General features: G+C 44.5%; 1 protein-coding gene across 2 annotated transcripts; it reads left to right on the top strand.

Moving 5' to 3' along the window:
* The first annotated feature begins 8,902 nt into the window (after nucleotides 1-8,902).
* Nucleotides 8,903-16,533, top strand: LOC119278120 (probable LRR receptor-like serine/threonine-protein kinase At1g56130). 2 transcript variants are annotated; one of them, XM_037559478.1, is made up of 24 exons: nucleotides 8,903-9,498; nucleotides 9,588-9,774; nucleotides 10,421-10,492; nucleotides 11,146-11,217; nucleotides 11,330-11,401; nucleotides 11,617-11,688; nucleotides 11,776-11,847; nucleotides 11,931-12,002; nucleotides 12,224-12,295; nucleotides 12,387-12,458; nucleotides 12,571-12,645; nucleotides 12,795-12,866; nucleotides 12,958-13,023; nucleotides 13,174-13,239; nucleotides 13,382-13,426; nucleotides 13,517-13,581; nucleotides 13,656-14,035; nucleotides 14,173-14,374; nucleotides 14,455-14,619; nucleotides 14,687-14,805; nucleotides 14,932-15,142; nucleotides 15,241-15,472; nucleotides 15,565-15,715; nucleotides 15,810-16,533. In XM_037559478.1, exons 1-24 carry the CDS (start codon nucleotides 9,384-9,386, stop codon nucleotides 16,209-16,211), a joined length of 3,129 nt encoding a protein of 1,042 aa, XP_037415375.1. In that variant the 5' UTR covers nucleotides 8,903-9,383; the 3' UTR covers nucleotides 16,212-16,533. The 2 variants fall into 2 exon arrangements, with proteins under 2 accessions (XP_037415375.1, XP_037415376.1); XM_037559479.1 differs by lacking the exon at nucleotides 10,421-10,492.
* Nucleotides 16,534-16,901: the final 368 nt, after the last annotated feature.

Genomic DNA, 16,901 nt, shown 5'->3' with positions numbered 1-16,901 from the left:
ACCCAACAGTCTCCTTTGCGTATCCTATGAAGATGTACTTCTCCGATTTGGGTTCGAGCTTGATAAGCATCGCAGCCCCAAACTTTAAGAAATGACAACTTTGGTTTCTTGCCAAACCATAGGTCATAAGGCATCATCTCAACAGATTTTGATGGTGCCCTATTTAAAGTGAATGCAGCCGTCTCTAAAGCGTAACCCCAAAACGATAGCGGTAAATCAGTAAGAGACATCATAGATTGCACCATATCCAATAAAGTACGGTTATGACGTTCGGACACACCATTTCGCTGTGGTGTTCCAGGTAGCGTTAGTTGTGAAACTATCCCATGTTGTTTCAAATGAAGACCAAACTCGTAACTCAAATATTCTCCTCCGCGATCAGATCATAGAAACTTTATTTTCTTGTTACGATGATTTGCCACTTCACTCTGAAATTCTTTGAACTTTTCAAATGTTTCAAACTTATGCTTCATTAAGTAGATATAACCATATCTGCTCAAATCATCTGTGAAGGTAAGAAAATAACGATACCTACCATGAGCCTCAGCACTCATTGGACCGTATACATCTATATGTATTATTTCCAATAAGTCAGTAGCTCGTTCCATTGTTCCGGAGAACGGAGTTTTAGTCATCTTGCCCATAAGGAACAGTTCACAAGCACCAAGTGATTCATAATCAAGTGATTCCATAAGTCCATCAGCATGGAGTTTCTTCATGCTCTTTACACCGATATGATCCAAACGGCAGTGCCACAAATAAGTTGCACTATCATTATCAACTTTGCATCTTTTGGCTTCAATATTATGAACATGTGTACCATCACAATCAAGATTCAACAAAAATAGACCACTCAGCAAGGGTGCATGACCATAAAAGATATTACTCATATAAATAGAACAACCATTATTCTATGATTTAAATGAATAACCGTCTCGCATAAAACAAGATCCATATATAATGTTCATGCTCAACGCTGGCACCAAATAACAATTATTCAGGTCTAAAACTAATCCCGAAGGTAGATGTAGAGGTAGCGTGCCAATGGTGATCACATCGACCTTGGAACCATTTCCCACGTGCATCGTCACCTTGTTTGTAGCCAATCTTCGTTTAATCTGTAGCCCCTATTTCGAGTTGCAAATATGAGCAACAAAACCAGTATCAAATACCCAGGCGCTACTACGAGCATTAGTAAGGTACACATCAATAACATGTATATCAAATATACCTTTCACTTTGCCATCCTTCTTATCTGCCAAATACTTGGGGCAGTTCCGCTTCCAGTGACCAGTCCCTTTGCAGTAGAAGCACTCAGTTTCAGGCTTAGGTACAGACTTGGGTTTCTTCTCTTGAGAAGCAACTTTCTTGCCGTTCTTCTTGAAGTTCCCATTCTTCCCTTTGCCCTTTTTCTTGAAACTAGTGGTCCTGTTGACCATCAACACTTGATGCCCCTTCTTCATTTCTACCTCCACAACCTTTAGCATCGCGAAGAGCTCGGAAATAGTCTTGTTCATCCCTTGCGTATTATAGTTCATCACGAAGCCTTTATAGCTTGGTGGTAGTTAGACCTGGCCATCGGAAGCCCGGCCCGACCCGGCCCGAAAAAGCCTGACCCAACCCGGCCCGACGCTGCTCTCGGGCCGGGCTCGGGCCTAGAATTTGAGCCCGAAGGCCAGGCCGGGTCGGGCCCGGGCCCGTCGTTTTTGCATTTCTCTAAAGGTCGGGCCGGGCCGGCCCGAAGCCCGACGGGCTTTTACATGTTTGGGCCGGGCTCGGGCCCAAAAAACAGGCCCGATGGCCGGGCCGGGCCTGGCTCGGGCCTGGTTTTTTTTCGTCGGGCTTGGCTAGGCCCGGCCCGAAGCCCGGCCCGGCCCGAGGTATGGCCAGGTATAGTGGCAGTGATTGAAGAACTCTGTCAATGACACTATCATCAGGAAGATTAACTCCCAGTTGAGTCAAGTGGTTATGGTACACAGACATTCTGAGTATATTTTCACTGACAGAACTATTCTCCTCCATTTTGCAGCTGTAGAACTTGTTAGAGACTTCATATCTCTCAACTCGGGCATTTGCTTGAAATATTAACTTCAACTCTTGGAACATTTCATATGCTCCATGACGTTCAAAACGTCTTTGAAGTCACGATTCTAAGCCGTAAAGCATGGCACACTGAACTATCAAGTAGTCATCAGCTTTGCTCTGCCAAACGTTCTTAACGTCATCAGTAGCATCTGCAGCAGGTCTGTCACCCAGCGGTGCTTCCAGGACGTAATTCTTCTGTGCAGCAATGAGGATAATCCTCAAGTTACGGACCCAGTCCGTGTAGTTGCTGCCATCATCTTTCAACTTAGCTTTCTCTAGGAACGCATTAAAATTTAAAGGAACGGTAGCACGGGCCATTGATCTACAATAACATAGACATGCAAAATAACTATCAGGACTAAGTTCATGATAAATTAAAGTTCAGTTAATCATATTACTTAAGAACTCCCACTTAGATAGACATCCCTCTAGTCATCTAAATGATCACGTGATCCAAATCAACTAAACCATGTCCAAACATCATGTGAGATGGAGTAGCTTTCAATGGTGAAGATCACTATGTTGATCATATCTACTATATGATTCACGTTCGACCTTTTGGTCTCAGTGTTCCGAGGCCATATCTACATATGCTAGGCTCGTCAAGTTTAACCCGAGTATTCTGCGTGTGCAAAACTGGCTTGCACCCGTTGTATGTGAACGTAGAGCTTATCACACCCGATCATCACATGGTGTCTCGGCACGACGAACTGTAGCAACGGTGCATACTCAGGGAGAACACTTATACCTTGAAATTTAGTAAGGGATCATCTTATAATGCTACCATCGTACTAAGCAAAATAAGATGCATAAAAGATAAACATCACATGCAATGAAAATATGTGACATGATATGGCCATCATCATCTTGTGCTCATGATCTCCATCACCGAAGCATCGTCATGATCTCCATCGTCACCGGCGCGACACCTTGATCTCCATCGTAGCATCATTGTCGTCTCGCCAATTATTGTTACTACGACTATCGCTACCGCTTAGTGATAAAGTAAAACAATTACATGGTGATTGCATTGCATACAATAAAGCAACAACCATATGGATCCTGCCAGTTGCCGATAACTTTGTTACAAAACATGATCATCTCATACAACAATTTATATCACATCATGCCTTGACCATATCACATCACAGCATGCCCTGCAAAAACAAGTTAGACGTCCTCTACTTTGTTGTTGCAAATTTTACATGACTGCTACGGGCTTCTAGCAAGAACTGTTCTTCCCTATGCATCAAAACCACAACGATTTTTCGTCAAGTGTGCTGTTTTAACCTTCAACAAGGACCGGCCGTAGTCAAACTCGATTCAACTAAAGTTGAAGAAACATACACCCGCCAGCCACCTTTGTGCAAAAGTACGTCGGTAGAACCAGTCTCATGAACGCGGTCATGTAATGTCGGTCCGGGCTGCTTCATCCAACAATACCGCCGAATCAAAGTAAGATGTTGGTGGTAAGCAGTATGACTATTATCGCCCACAACTCTTTGTGTTCTACTCATGCATATAACATCTACGCATAGACCTGGCTCGGATGCCACTGTTGGGGAATGCGGTAATTTCAAAAAAAAAATCCAACGACCATGCAAGATCTATGTAGGTGATGCATAACAATGAGAGGGGAGAGTGTGTCCACGTACCCTCGTAGACCGAAAGCGGAAGCGTTTCAATAACGCGGTTGATGTAGTCGAACGTCTTCGCAATCCAACCGATCCAAGTACCGAACATACGGCACCTCCGCGTTCAGCACACGTTCAGCTCGATGACGTCCCTCATACTCTTGATCCAGATGAGGCCGAGGGAGATTTTTTTCAGCACGACGACGTGGCGATGGTGATGATGAAGTTACCAACGCAGGGCTTCACCTAAGCACTACGACGATATGACCGAGGTGTGTAACTGTGGAGGGAGGCACCGCACACGGCTAAAAGATCAACTTGTGTGTCCTAGGGTGCCCCCTTCCCCACGTATATAAAGGAGGGGTAGGAGGGGGCCGGCCAAGGGGGAGGCGCGCCATGGGGGGTCCTACTTGGACTCCAAACCTAGTAGGATTCGCCACCCCTTTCCTATTCCAAGTGGGAGAAGGGGGGAAGGAGGAGGAGGAGAGAAGGAAGGAGGGGGGCACCGCCCCTCCCCTTGTCCTATTCGGATTGGGGCAAGGGGCACGCGCCACCTCCTGGCCGGCCCTCTCTCTTCTCCATTAAGGCCCATGAGGCCCAATAACTTCCTCGGGGAGGGGGGGTTCCGGTAACCCCCGGTACTCCGAAACTTATCCGAAACGACCCAAACCATTTTGGTGTCCGAATGTAGCCTTCCAATATATGAATCTTTATGTCTCGACCATTTCGAGACTCCTCATCATGTCCGTGATCTCATCCGGGACTCCGAACAATCTTCGGTCATCAAATCACATAAACTCATAATACAAATCATCATCGAACGTTAAGCGTGCGGACCCTACAGGTTCGAGAACTATGTAGACATGACCGAGACACATCTCCGGTCAATAACAAATAGCGGAACTTGGATGCTCATATTGTCTCCTACATATTCTACGAAGATCTTTATCGGTCAAACCGCATAACAACATACGTTGTTCCCTTTGTCATCGGTATGTTACTTGCCCGAGATTTGATTGCCGGTATCATCATACCTAGTTCAATATCGTTACCGGCAAGTCTCTTTACTCGTTCTGTAATACTTCATCACACAACTAACTCATTAGTTACAATGCTTGCTAGGCTTGTAGTGATGAGCATTACCGAGAGGGCCTAGAGATACCTCTCCGAAACACGAAGTCAAAAATCCTAATCTCGATCTATGCCAACCCAACAAACACCTTCGGAGACACCTGTAGAGCACCTTTATAATCACCCATTTACATTGTGACGTTTGGTAGCACATAAAGTGTTCCTCCGATATTCGGGAGTTGCATAATCTCATAGTCTGAGGAACATGTATAAGTCATGAAGAAAGCAGTAGCAATGAAACTGTAATGATCATAATGCTAAGCTAACGGATGGGTCATGTCCATCACATCATTCTCCTAGAGATGTGATCCCATTCATCAAATGACAACACATGTCTATGGTTAGGAAACATAACCATCTTTGATTAACGAGCTAGTCAAGTAGAGGCATACTAGGGACAATGTGTTTTGTCTATGTATTCACACATGTACTAAGTTTTCGATTAATACAGTTCTAGCATGAATAATAAACATTTATCATGAAATAAGGAAATAAATAATAACTTTATTATTGCCTCTAGGGCATATTTCCTTCATTTCCATGTCACGGCGAACCGATCCTACCTGCGAAAGCGCTAGAGCACATACTGAACAATGATCTAAGGATACTCCATGAAGATGTGCTGGACAGAGAGAAAAGCCTTCTCATCTCAGAAAAACCAGGATACCCGCTTTGCACGGCTCGGGTCTCGGGTGGGAAGTTGTCGTCAGAGATGGCCCGCAGATAAGTTCATCCTGCGATTTGACTACATCTACGACATGTTCCACATGACCAAGCTGGATTTGTAGTTCATCTGCATGTATGCGTTGTATCTCAACACTTCATCAGGATCGAGAACATAAAATATATCTGCTTCGCGGACCCGTACTATATGCACGAGAGCTTCTTGGAAGTCTGCAGAGAGCACCATGACTATGCGAGCAGGTAAATCACCGACTTCATGATCGCTAATAAGGACAAGGAAGCGATTCTCCTACCTTATCATCCCACGTAAGTCATCCACGCATATCCTTTCGTAAGTGTTAATCATTCCTTTGCAAGCATGGAGGCTAATTTGAGGTGTACTTAATTTGCGCAGCGCAGGGGCGGGGTGGGGGGCGCCGTCCTCATCGTTCTGTACCCAGAATACTCCCATGTTATGTACTTGGACTCATCGAAGAACATCAAGAAAAAGTATTACAAGCACATAAAGAGTGTTCTCGATAGTGCCCTGTTAACCTTCAGCATGTCTAGTGGATATATCAAGGTGAAAAGTACAGGATGAACGGGCTGGTTTTCAGCCATAAGACCAACTTCTGCTACATCCAGCAACCGCACGCCAGTAAGGCTGGTGGATTCTACCTCATGCATCACCTGCTCAAGTACAGAAGGGATAATCAACGCCTTCACATGTCAGCTACTACCAACGATGCCAAGATTGTCAACTGGGCCACAAGCATAGGAAAGACACCGGATCATCGAATCCGATCTGAGTTTTATCATGTATAGTGTGAACTTGCCCAAGTGATCATGACGCAGGTCCTCGAACCAACAGGGATGTTCTACCATGGGCCAATCATGCGGGATGATGTACGAGCACTGCTAGTCGCTCAGCATCTGGACCTGAAGCCTTTGAAGAAGCTCGGGTGATTCCTCCCTGACTATGAAGATTGGACCGCCGACATGGAGGACTGATTGTCGATGAAAATGTGTCACTACTATCTTTCTATCACAAAACTTTGAATTTATGGACGGCGAAACTATGTGATGTAATAAAACTGTGGTCCTAAACTAGCGTAGATCGCTCTAGTTAATTAGTTTGGGTATGAGGAACTTCGTCATTTATGTTTACTATAGGTTGCTTGTATTTTGCTAGTTATGCCTCTATGTTTTCTTAAGTACATTATGTTGCATATTATCGTTCAATTCATCAACTGACGATGCAGGTACATAGATCAGAGATGGCGAAGGACTGCTACGCCGTGTTTGTTGGGAGGGTTCCAGGAGTCTACGACCACTGACCAGACGCTCAGGCCCAGGTGGACAAGTACCCGGGTGCTGGCCACAGAGGGTTCGACATTAGAGCCGAAGCAAAAAGTAGTTACTTGAGGTGGACGCTCCGGCAAAAGCGGGGGCGGGACCGCCGGTGCCTCAAGTACTACATAGTCGTGGTCTTGCTCATGTTGATCGCTCTTCTCTTCTACATCATGGTTTAGATAGAGATGATGAAACTTGTGTGTGTGCCATCACCATGCAGTTGCACTTATTCCAGACATGACATGACTTGTGTATCGCTATTTTCGAGATGCGATGATATTTGTGTTGAAGATTATGATGATGATGATGATGGTATGACGAGACTACTGTATGTGTATGATATGATGAGAATAGTGTATGTTTATTGTGATCTGATGAAACTACTATATAGAGCCTGTACAAATACATCACAAATATGTAGAGGGTGTATGAATCTTTATTTTTGCGTGGAGAGGGGGCATGAATCTGTGAAAGCAGGAGTACTAGCAGCAACGCTGGTAGGCATCTAGCAGCAGAGCTGGATTAGTAGCAGCGTTTGCCTTTCTGCAGCGCTACAGATAGTTAGCAGTAGTGCTTGTTAGTGCAGCGCTACTGCTAACCATACTTAACAGCAGCATTGCACTAACCAGCGCTACTGCTACAACTTAGCTGTAGCGTGTTAGCAGTAGCGCTAGACCCGGCGCTACTGCTATAGGTATTTCAAGCGCTACTAGTAGATTTTCTCCTAGTAGTGTGTGTAGCGCGTGGAAGCGAGCACACGAAATAAGCGGTGCGCGATGCCGTTTCGTCCCGCGCGCTGAACTACTTATGCCGCGCGCGCGCGTTTTTTCGCCTCCGCTGGAGCGGCTGCGCGCGCGCGAAAAGCAGAATTTTTCCAGCGTGGCGCTTATATCGCGCGGCTGTTGAAGATGCTCTTAGGACGCAATGTGCGGCTCATAAATCCCCCAAATTTAAGTTGTATTCCCATTAACGTTATAGTTTTTTTTAATAAAGCATGTATGTTTGGACTAAAAAAAATAGTATTTCTCCCCGTGGTCGACTCGCATCGGATGCTGTGCAACTCTTTTTTTTTGCATGGTAATACGTGTTTCATTCATATCATAAAGATTAAAGTACAAGTCACGTAAGGACCGACATGACAAAACTGAAAAGCTAGCAGAACATCTCTGAGCTTGACACCAACGCCCATCACCTGCCTCCGGCACCACGACAGCAGCCACCGAAGAAAAGAATGATGGATCACCTCCTCACCCGAGCTCGATGCGGCTCCATCGCTGATATGCAGCTTTGCGGACCTCCAAGGTGGCTCACCAAAAGTGAATCCCTTACCGTTGAACGAATCAGACCGGGGCAACACCCCGGACACGCCATCGAACTCCAGATCTGGCACCCCATCGCGACTAAGACGTCGCAGAAGAAAACCATACCTGCCATCCACGAACCACGAACCCAGCACATGTTCCGTCTTCCAGATGTCGTCGATGCAGACCACAATCTGCATCCGCTCCTGGACTACCTCCCAAGCTCCGCGTCGACGCTGGAGCAAACGCCGTCGCAACGGCGGAGCCCGAGGACACATGTCCACCACGAGGATGCCGCCGCCGCCACACCATCCTTGCTTGAACAGACTGGTTTCCAAATCCATCCCCAACCATAGGACCGATGGCCTTGTCAAGAAAGGATCCGAAGAATCTTTATTCAGCGCTGTCATCGTTGCCGCCGAAACGAAGACGATGAAAAGCCTAAAAATCTAAACTACGAGAGAGTAAAAACGATCCACACGCGTGGATCCGGCGGCCCCCCTCACCACTGACGACCGAGGTCGCCGGCGGAGGGGAGCCGCCGGAGGACGGCGCTGGAAGATTGGTCTCCTGGCGGCAGCTAGGTTCGAGCGCCAGGGACAGGAGGAAAACGATTCAGCCGGTTAACTAGTCGATGCCGTGCAACTCTACGCTCAGCTAGTAAAAAAAGGCCGCGCCGTTTTTTGGGCCGAGCGTAGAATGCTGGGTTGTCGTGGCTCAGGAAGATGAGCGGAGAAAAGATTGCCCATGGCGGCCGGCGGCGGCCTTCCGACCAGCGGCACAACATCTCGTCGTCCTATGCGGTGACGTCCCCTGTCGCTCCAGCTGCGCACCCCGGCGTCCTGCGCGTCTGCCGCCCTGTACGATCCCATCCTCTCGCATCATCACCATACCTTACCTACCGAAATTGGGTCGTCAAGATCTAGATTCGAGCTAGCGGAGTTGAATATGCAATTATGCATACGAGTGGCAGATCTCCGCTGCAGGTAGCTCGTAGCCACCAACCGGGGCCGTCCGTCCGACGCGCACTGCCGCCGACATGCGCCTCGCCCACCAGCTCTGGGGTGAATTATACTAGTACTAGTACAAACTGCCAAGTAGCCGCCAACGATGACCAAATGATAGGCATGGCCTGGTCAATGCGCCCCTTGGAGAGTACCAGTAGGCATCCTTCACCATCGACCTCAGTCAGGCGGCGAGAGGAGGGAGGGGAACGATGAGGCGACGCCACGAGCTGCTGGTTTCGCCGTCTTTTTGCTTGAGCGGCCTCGTGCTGCTGCTCGCGCTCTCTGCTCGGGCTCAGCGGCAGGCGCAGACAGATCCGTCCGAAGGTGCGTGGCACACGCAGAGCATTTCATTCCACTCTTTAACGTGCTCGAATCGACTTCAGATGTACTACTCCTCTTGCATACAAGCGCAGTGGCCGCGCTGAACGCCATGTTCTCGCGGTGGGGCCTGCGGGCGTCCACGGCGTGGAACATCAGCGGCGAGCCTTGCAGCGGTGCCGCGGTCGACGACACCGACATTGATTCAGACAACAAACTCAAACTGGGCATTAAGTGCGTCTGCTCCTACAACGTCAGCACCGTCTGCCACATAACCCAGCTGTAAGTTTCTCCTTTCGATCCCAGGAAACATTAGTGCCATTCGTGAGTGCATGTTCGCTCTGGGCAACGGGTTGGTCCTTGCAGGTAACAACACTCGGTTTGCCGGTTGAAAGTTTGCTACAAACAAATGTTATATTTCAGCTTGAAGTTGTAATTAGCGATAGTAAGTACAGTTAGTCAGTTAGAGCTGGCATTTTGTAGACCGGACCTCACTGACGGCACTACTGACGGCACTACTGCTGTGCTGTAAGCTGACGACTTGTATCGGACGAATGCAGTTCCTTGTCTAAAAATAGCAAGCCAAAAAGATTCTGAAACCACCTATCAGTGGCACTTATATGGAGGCTTACTTCATTGTTGGAATATATGTTGAAGTGGCTACCATCAACAAGAAATGTTCAAGATTTTTCTAGCAATCAATATAAGACAAGTGCACATTAGAAATTCTTTATGATCTATATTAATTTCTTTGAAAAACTTACTGAAAAATGGGATATGATCCAATGTGTCTGGAACTCTGGATGCTTATGAACTCACCACACAATTCTTGTTTGCTATGAGTAGTTGCATGTTCACATCCTTAATCCTAGTCGATGCTTTCACAATGTTAGCCTATTACTTATTGTTCTTCCATTTGTCCGTGCAGGAAAGTATATGCACTAGATGTGGTTGGTCAGATTCCTGCGGAACTGCAAAATCTAACTTACCTGACAAACCTGTATGAACTATTTTCACCATGATGCTTCAAAGTTAATGGATGTCCACTTAAATTGTTACACAAGCTCATAATCATAATCTGCGGTTCCCCTAGTTAGTGTCTGCTTCATGCCATTTGCGAGCGGGAGAGAAAGTAGAGTATTGCTTTCATGAACTATGTGCTCAGGGTCATACAGCTATAGGTTAGAATGGTGCCAACAGAGTATTCATGTTTTATACATACAATTTCGTTGTTGCTTAGTTCTGCCACTTTTAGTAGATGTCACTTTTATTGATGTGTTTGCTTTTCAGATGTCCTTTCCTCCATTTACATGTTATTTTCAATCGACATATATATATATATATATATATATATATATATATATATATATATATATATATATGACTCAACTTTGCACTAACTTTAGTACAAAGTTAGTACAAAGTTGGGTCATCTATTTTGGAACAGAGGGAGTATTTTATGTTACATATTACCAGGCTAGTCCATGCGATAACATTTATGTTACATATCATTTGGCAGCGTGGTAGTTTTAGTTGCTTTCAATTTCCAAGGCCTATGCGAATTAAATGCTGATGCCTGCCAGCCAATAAGAGTTTCTGCAGATGCAAGTTTGGAAAGATTAGTTTTACATTGGTTATCTGACACACTTTCAGGAATTTAGCGCAGAATTACTTAACTGGATCTTTACCAGCATTTCTTGGAAAGTTGACTCGGTTGCAGTATCTGTAAGAATTACAGTTTGTGTTTCTCTGAAGCATTTAAATGTAAATGGTAGTACTACTACATGATATCTCGTGTAGTGCATAACTTGCCCTGTTTTCTTTTCAAATTTGCAAGAACTTTGGGAACCAATGCATTAACTGGAGTTCTACCGAGGGAGCTGGGTAACCTTGAGAATCTCGTTGCGATGTAAGAGAATACATCTCTTGTTATTTTGGAAATTCAAACCCAACACAAAAATATTGCAGTCACTTCGATCCATTGCTTCATTTTATTTGTGATGATGCTCAGAATCTTGTTGCTTCTGGAAGTTAGCGTGAAAAATAAAAAAATATAGGCTCTGTAAAGGAAGCACCAACTGTGTCATATTTTTATTTTCTGAACCACATTTCCTTATGTTTCAGGGCCATTAGCACAAATAAGTTTGTCGGTCCACTCCCTGAAGTAGTAGAAAACTTGAGCAATCTTGAGCAACTGTATGTCTTGGTTCTGCTTAACCTGTTTTTCCTTGTAAGACCTATGTACCAAAACTCAGCATAACCATTTCACTCTATCAATTTCAGGTATATCGATAGTTGTGGTTTAAGTGGAGAGCTGCCATCTACCTTTTCCAAACTTAAGAACCTGAAAGTCCTGTAAATTCTCTTATCATACTTTCTATCTGTTATAAAGTCATTAAGGCACAGTCAGCGTATTAACTTCGTTCTTATCTGTTCAGATGGGCATCAGATAACGAGTTTACTGGGAAGATACCTGATTATATTGGAAGCTTATCCAATTTGACGGATCTGTAAGACATCACATGAAGAATTTGTAGATGAAAATGATGAAACCGGGCCAAGAAATGATCCACATATGTTTTCAATGTTCATGATAGGATTGAAGTACTGTTTTTTTTTTTAAAAAAAAAGATCATTCTACTTCCTATTTATCACATTTTAGAGTCCGCTTTTGAAAATTGTGAAGGAGTTGATTCTTTTCTCTGCTACTTAGATGTACGTATCAATGCAGGAGACTCCATGGAAATAACTTTGACGGTCCCATTCCACCGGGTTTTTCTAACCTTATCAACTTGGCAAATTTGTATGTCCTTCCTACTTCAGATTTGGTGACAGCTATTGTGCACTTAGTGCAAAAATCGGGCTTGTTCTTCACTAACTTTTATATTGTAAAGGCGAATAGGTGATTTAACGGGAGAGGTGTCTTCATTGGCTTTTGTGGCTAACATGACATCGCTGAGTACTCTGTATGGTGACATAGTTTGTTATTTAACAACTTTTTATTAGTTTGCACTTCACAACTTTGTATATCTAAGCATATCTGAGAAAATCCTAAACCTCTTTATTCTCTTCCTACAGAGTTCTGAGAAACTCCAGGATATCTGACAATCTTGCTTCAGTGGACTTCTCAAAATTTGTTAACCTCAATTATCTGTAAGCAATTTTGGACAAAACTTACGAGTTTAACATTACCGAGGAACTGTTTGGAATCTACTCTGTAGTTTTTTTTAGAACATCTACTGTATAGCTTAGAGTAATGTATGTTTGTTTTAAAAGGTCTTTGTACGTTCTGGTTGAATCAGGGACTTGAGTTTTAACAGCATCACAGGCAAAGTTTCTCCAACCCTTCTGAACCTGAATAACCTCGTTTTCCTGTAAGGATATATGTATAGAATCTAATGTTTTCGACAGTCCTATTTAAAATATTATTTCCATTTTTCCCAAACTAAACTTCATATGAATCAGATTTCTTGGGAGCAATAACCTCTCTGGGAGCTTACCAGATTTGATTAGCCCTTCACTTACTACTATGTGAGCTGTTTCCTTCCTTCATTTTTTTTTCTGTTTCATACTGACAGCATGTATGTCCGCAAATATGTCCAACTTGAAAGATTGGATGTGTCCTGGTCTTCTTTTTTTCTTCTTCCTTTTGATCAACATGTGTGCCATCTATCTTTGCAGTGACTTGTCATACAATAGGCTCTCAGGAAGATACCCTTCCTGGGTCAACATGAATAATTTACAAGTGTAGGTTTTTCTCTTCAAATTCCCATTTAGAAGGCACACAAATCAACGCATGCCTGTTGCATTTTCAATCTGGAATGTGAACCACAAACTTTCATGAACATGACAGTTTGTGACCTAACTGTCTGAATGGCATTTCTTTTAGGAATTTGGTGTGGAACAACTTTGGGATAGATAACTCGAACAACAGGTTTTTTTTTCTATTGCTTCATTTAGTTGCCCATCATATCTACAGAACACTTTATTCACCATGTGATTGAACGGTCTGTTTTGTTCCTAGTATTTTGCCTTCAGGACTAAATTGTCTTCAGCGAGATACTCCATGTTTTATTGGTTCTCCACATCGTGAGTCCTTATCTCTCAATCCTTAGCAGTTTCACTAAAATCTGTATCACTTATTTATTTCTCCTAATCTGTAGAGTCTTCCTTTGCGGTAGACTCTGGTGGTTCGAGACCCATCAGAGGCTCAGACAACTCCATTTACGAACCTGATGATGCTAGTCTTCCAGTTGCATCATACTATGTTACGAACTCAACGAGATGGGGCGTTAGCAACATCGGGAGATTCATGGACTCGGCTAATGGGAGTTATATAATATACACTTCTCGCCGGTTTACCAACACACTTGATTCTGAACTATTTCAGACAGCCAGAATGTCACCCTCTTCATTGAGATACTTCGGCATTGGGCTCAAGAATGGCATGTACAGCGTTGTACTTCAATTTGCAGAGATTTTTTTCCCAGATGACCAGACATGGAAAAGCGTGGGAAAGAGGATTTTCAATATATATATCCAGGTGGCTCATTCTTGAATATATAAGCAAATGATAATATTTTGCAATGATTCTCATTTGTTTTATGCACTAAACCGATTCCAGAATATTCCAATTTTCTCTGTGGATTTTAATATATTTTGCTTGCTTCCCTGGTGCAGGGAGATCTTAAAGAAACAGATTTCGATATAAAGAAGCAAACAAATGGAAAATCTTATACTGCTGTTCAAAGACAGTACACTGTTGAAGTAACGAATAATGTCATTGATATTCATCTCTTTTGGGCTGGAAAGGGCACTTGTTGCATTCCTGAACAAGGGTTCTATGGGCCATCGATATCAGCATTAAGCGTATCTTCTTATGGTACTGTTACTTGTGCTATCAATTAGTTACATAAATCATATGACAACAGTCCACTTTCTATTATCTTACTCCTACTGTAGATAGCAACGGTGAAGGGGATCCTGGTTCACAGAGAAACAGCACTAGCAGTAGAACAGGTTTGGTTGTTGGAGTTGTAGTCTGTGTTGCGATTTTAGGATTTCTAGCACTCGCTGGGGCCATTGTTTGGAGGCAGAAAAGAAGAAGGCTAGAGGTGGAAATGGAAGGTAACACAAACCACTAAAATTGGAGTGTTAATCATGGGGATAAATTGACACGTGCTTCATTTTACAGAGCTGTTCAGTATAGTTGGAAGGCCTAACATCTTCAGTTACGGTGAAATGAAGTCTGCTACTGACAGTTTTAGTGATAGCAACATTCTCGGAAGAGGGGGATATGGACCTGTTTACAAGGTTGGTTACATTTCCAACAAGATTAAGCAGCTCTAAATTTCATTGTAGATCGTTGCTATACACAATGTACTGAACATATTGTACTTGTTTCACGCCGAAATCATGAGTTGTATCTTTTTTGTACAGGGTAAGCTACTTGATGGGAGGATTGTAGCTGTAAAGCAGCTGTCTTCTACATCTCATCAAGGGAAAAAAGAGTTCATGACAGAAACTGCAACCATATCTGCGGTGCAGCATCGAAACCTCGTGAAGCTGCACGGTTGTTGCATCGACAGTAAGACACCACTTTTGGTCTATGAGTATCTGGAACAAGGGAGCCTCGATCAAGCAATTTTTGGTAACTCTCATTCTCATCGTCCACCTGAAATGTCTGTTGTTAAATCATCACCATCAAAAGTATCCTTCCAAGTGTCTAAATCTTTGGTGAAAACACAGGCAAGACAGACTTGAACCTAGATTGGAGAACGCGCTTCGAGATATGCATAGGCATTGCAAGAGGTCTCGCATACCTCCATGAGGAGTCCAGCATGCGGATAGTCCACAGGGACATCAAAGCCAGCAATGTCTTGCTCGATGCTGATCTCAACCCTAAGATCTCTGACTTCGGGCTGGCTAGGCATTACAAGGACAGCATGACGCATCTCAACACCGGAGTCGCTGGCACGCTGTAAGAACATTTGCTGTCCGTCTTAATCGTTTCATGCACCTTGATTCATAACAGAGAGTCGATCCGACGCTCACGGTGTTCTCTGATGTTAGTGGTTATCTTGCACCCGAGTACGCCATGATGGGACACCTGACAGAGAAGGCCGACGTTTTCGCATTCGGGGTCGTGGCACTGGAGATCCTCGCTGGACGCCGGAACTTCGATGACAGTCTCGAGGAAGATGAGAAGTATCTTCTTGGATGTGTAAGCTTTCACATACTTATCCTGACCTCAAAATAAACCATCAACTTCATTTTATTCAGCATACCAAGGAAATTAAGCTCACCACAACTTGCAGGCCTGGTATCTGCACGAGAGCCAACGGACACTTGAACTGCTGGATAGTAAACTCATTGAATTCGACGAGGAAGAAGCTGCGCGACTCATCAATGTTGCTCTTCTTTGCACCATGGGCCTGCCTCAGCGACGCCCACCGATGTCCAAGGTCGTGTCCATGCTCACGGAAGACAACGAGGTGACCGACGTGGACAGTACCATGAGGCCTAGCTACGTCCCGGAATGGCAGGTCAGGAGCTTCAGCAGCAGCTACATGTCAGGGTCGGGATCGTCGGCTCAGCAGTCCTCAGGCAGTCAAATCAGCGCGCCGTCCAGCTCGAGCAAGAAGCCCGGGATCCACAGGGACACCTCGCCGCTGGCTCTTTCGCGTTGTTCTAGTGGCGGGATCGAAGAGGGAGCATGAATGGCCGTAAAGAGACGCTGTGGATTTTGGTTCGAGATGAGAATCTGGATCTTGTCCTTTCCAGCATCGGGTCCTAGTAATTTCTTCGTGCTATATGTTCATATTTGGTTAGTTCTTCTGCTCAATTTAGGATGATTTTTGTTTTCTCCCGCAAGTACATAGACATCTCGCTCTTTGATTCATAGAATTTTCAGAAGACCTTTTGAGCACTCTGTGAATTGAGAAGGAAGGTGGGTAAGCGTCTTTACCTTTCAGGGGAGGCCACGTCATTGTATTTATATGTGCAGAGTATGCGAGAGTTTTACAAGATCAGGATTCATCAGATTGGAGTGCATGTATAAACTCTTAACACATGCATCTTTGGTCTTGTTTGTTTGGGCTTTAGGAACCAACTTTTGGTAGGGGCAACGCACTTGGCGCCGATGAAGTGTGAGGCGGAGTTGACCGAGGTGCGGGTTGCGCAGGAGGAACAGGGGAGGGCGCATTGGTGGGAGGTGGATGTGGGCGTTCTTTGGGGCATTTCCGGCTTCTCGCCAACTTTGCAGTTGTTTCCACAACTATGTTGCCAAACAACTGCTTAACATTCATTTTTGACGTAAACAACTAAGTTTCATCGCAGCCGCTTCCTTAGCATAGCAAGTCTTTGGGAGAAGCCGCAGTGCAAACAAAGGAAACTATATCTCAAGAATG

Source organism: Triticum dicoccoides, chromosome 3B (genome assembly GCF_002162155.2).
Source record: "Triticum dicoccoides isolate Atlit2015 ecotype Zavitan chromosome 3B, WEW_v2.0, whole genome shotgun sequence".
NCBI classification, from domain to species: Eukaryota; Viridiplantae; Streptophyta; class Magnoliopsida; order Poales; family Poaceae; genus Triticum; species Triticum dicoccoides.
Note: the sequence above shows the minus strand (reverse complement) of the source record. Positions and strands in the feature narration are given on the sequence as shown.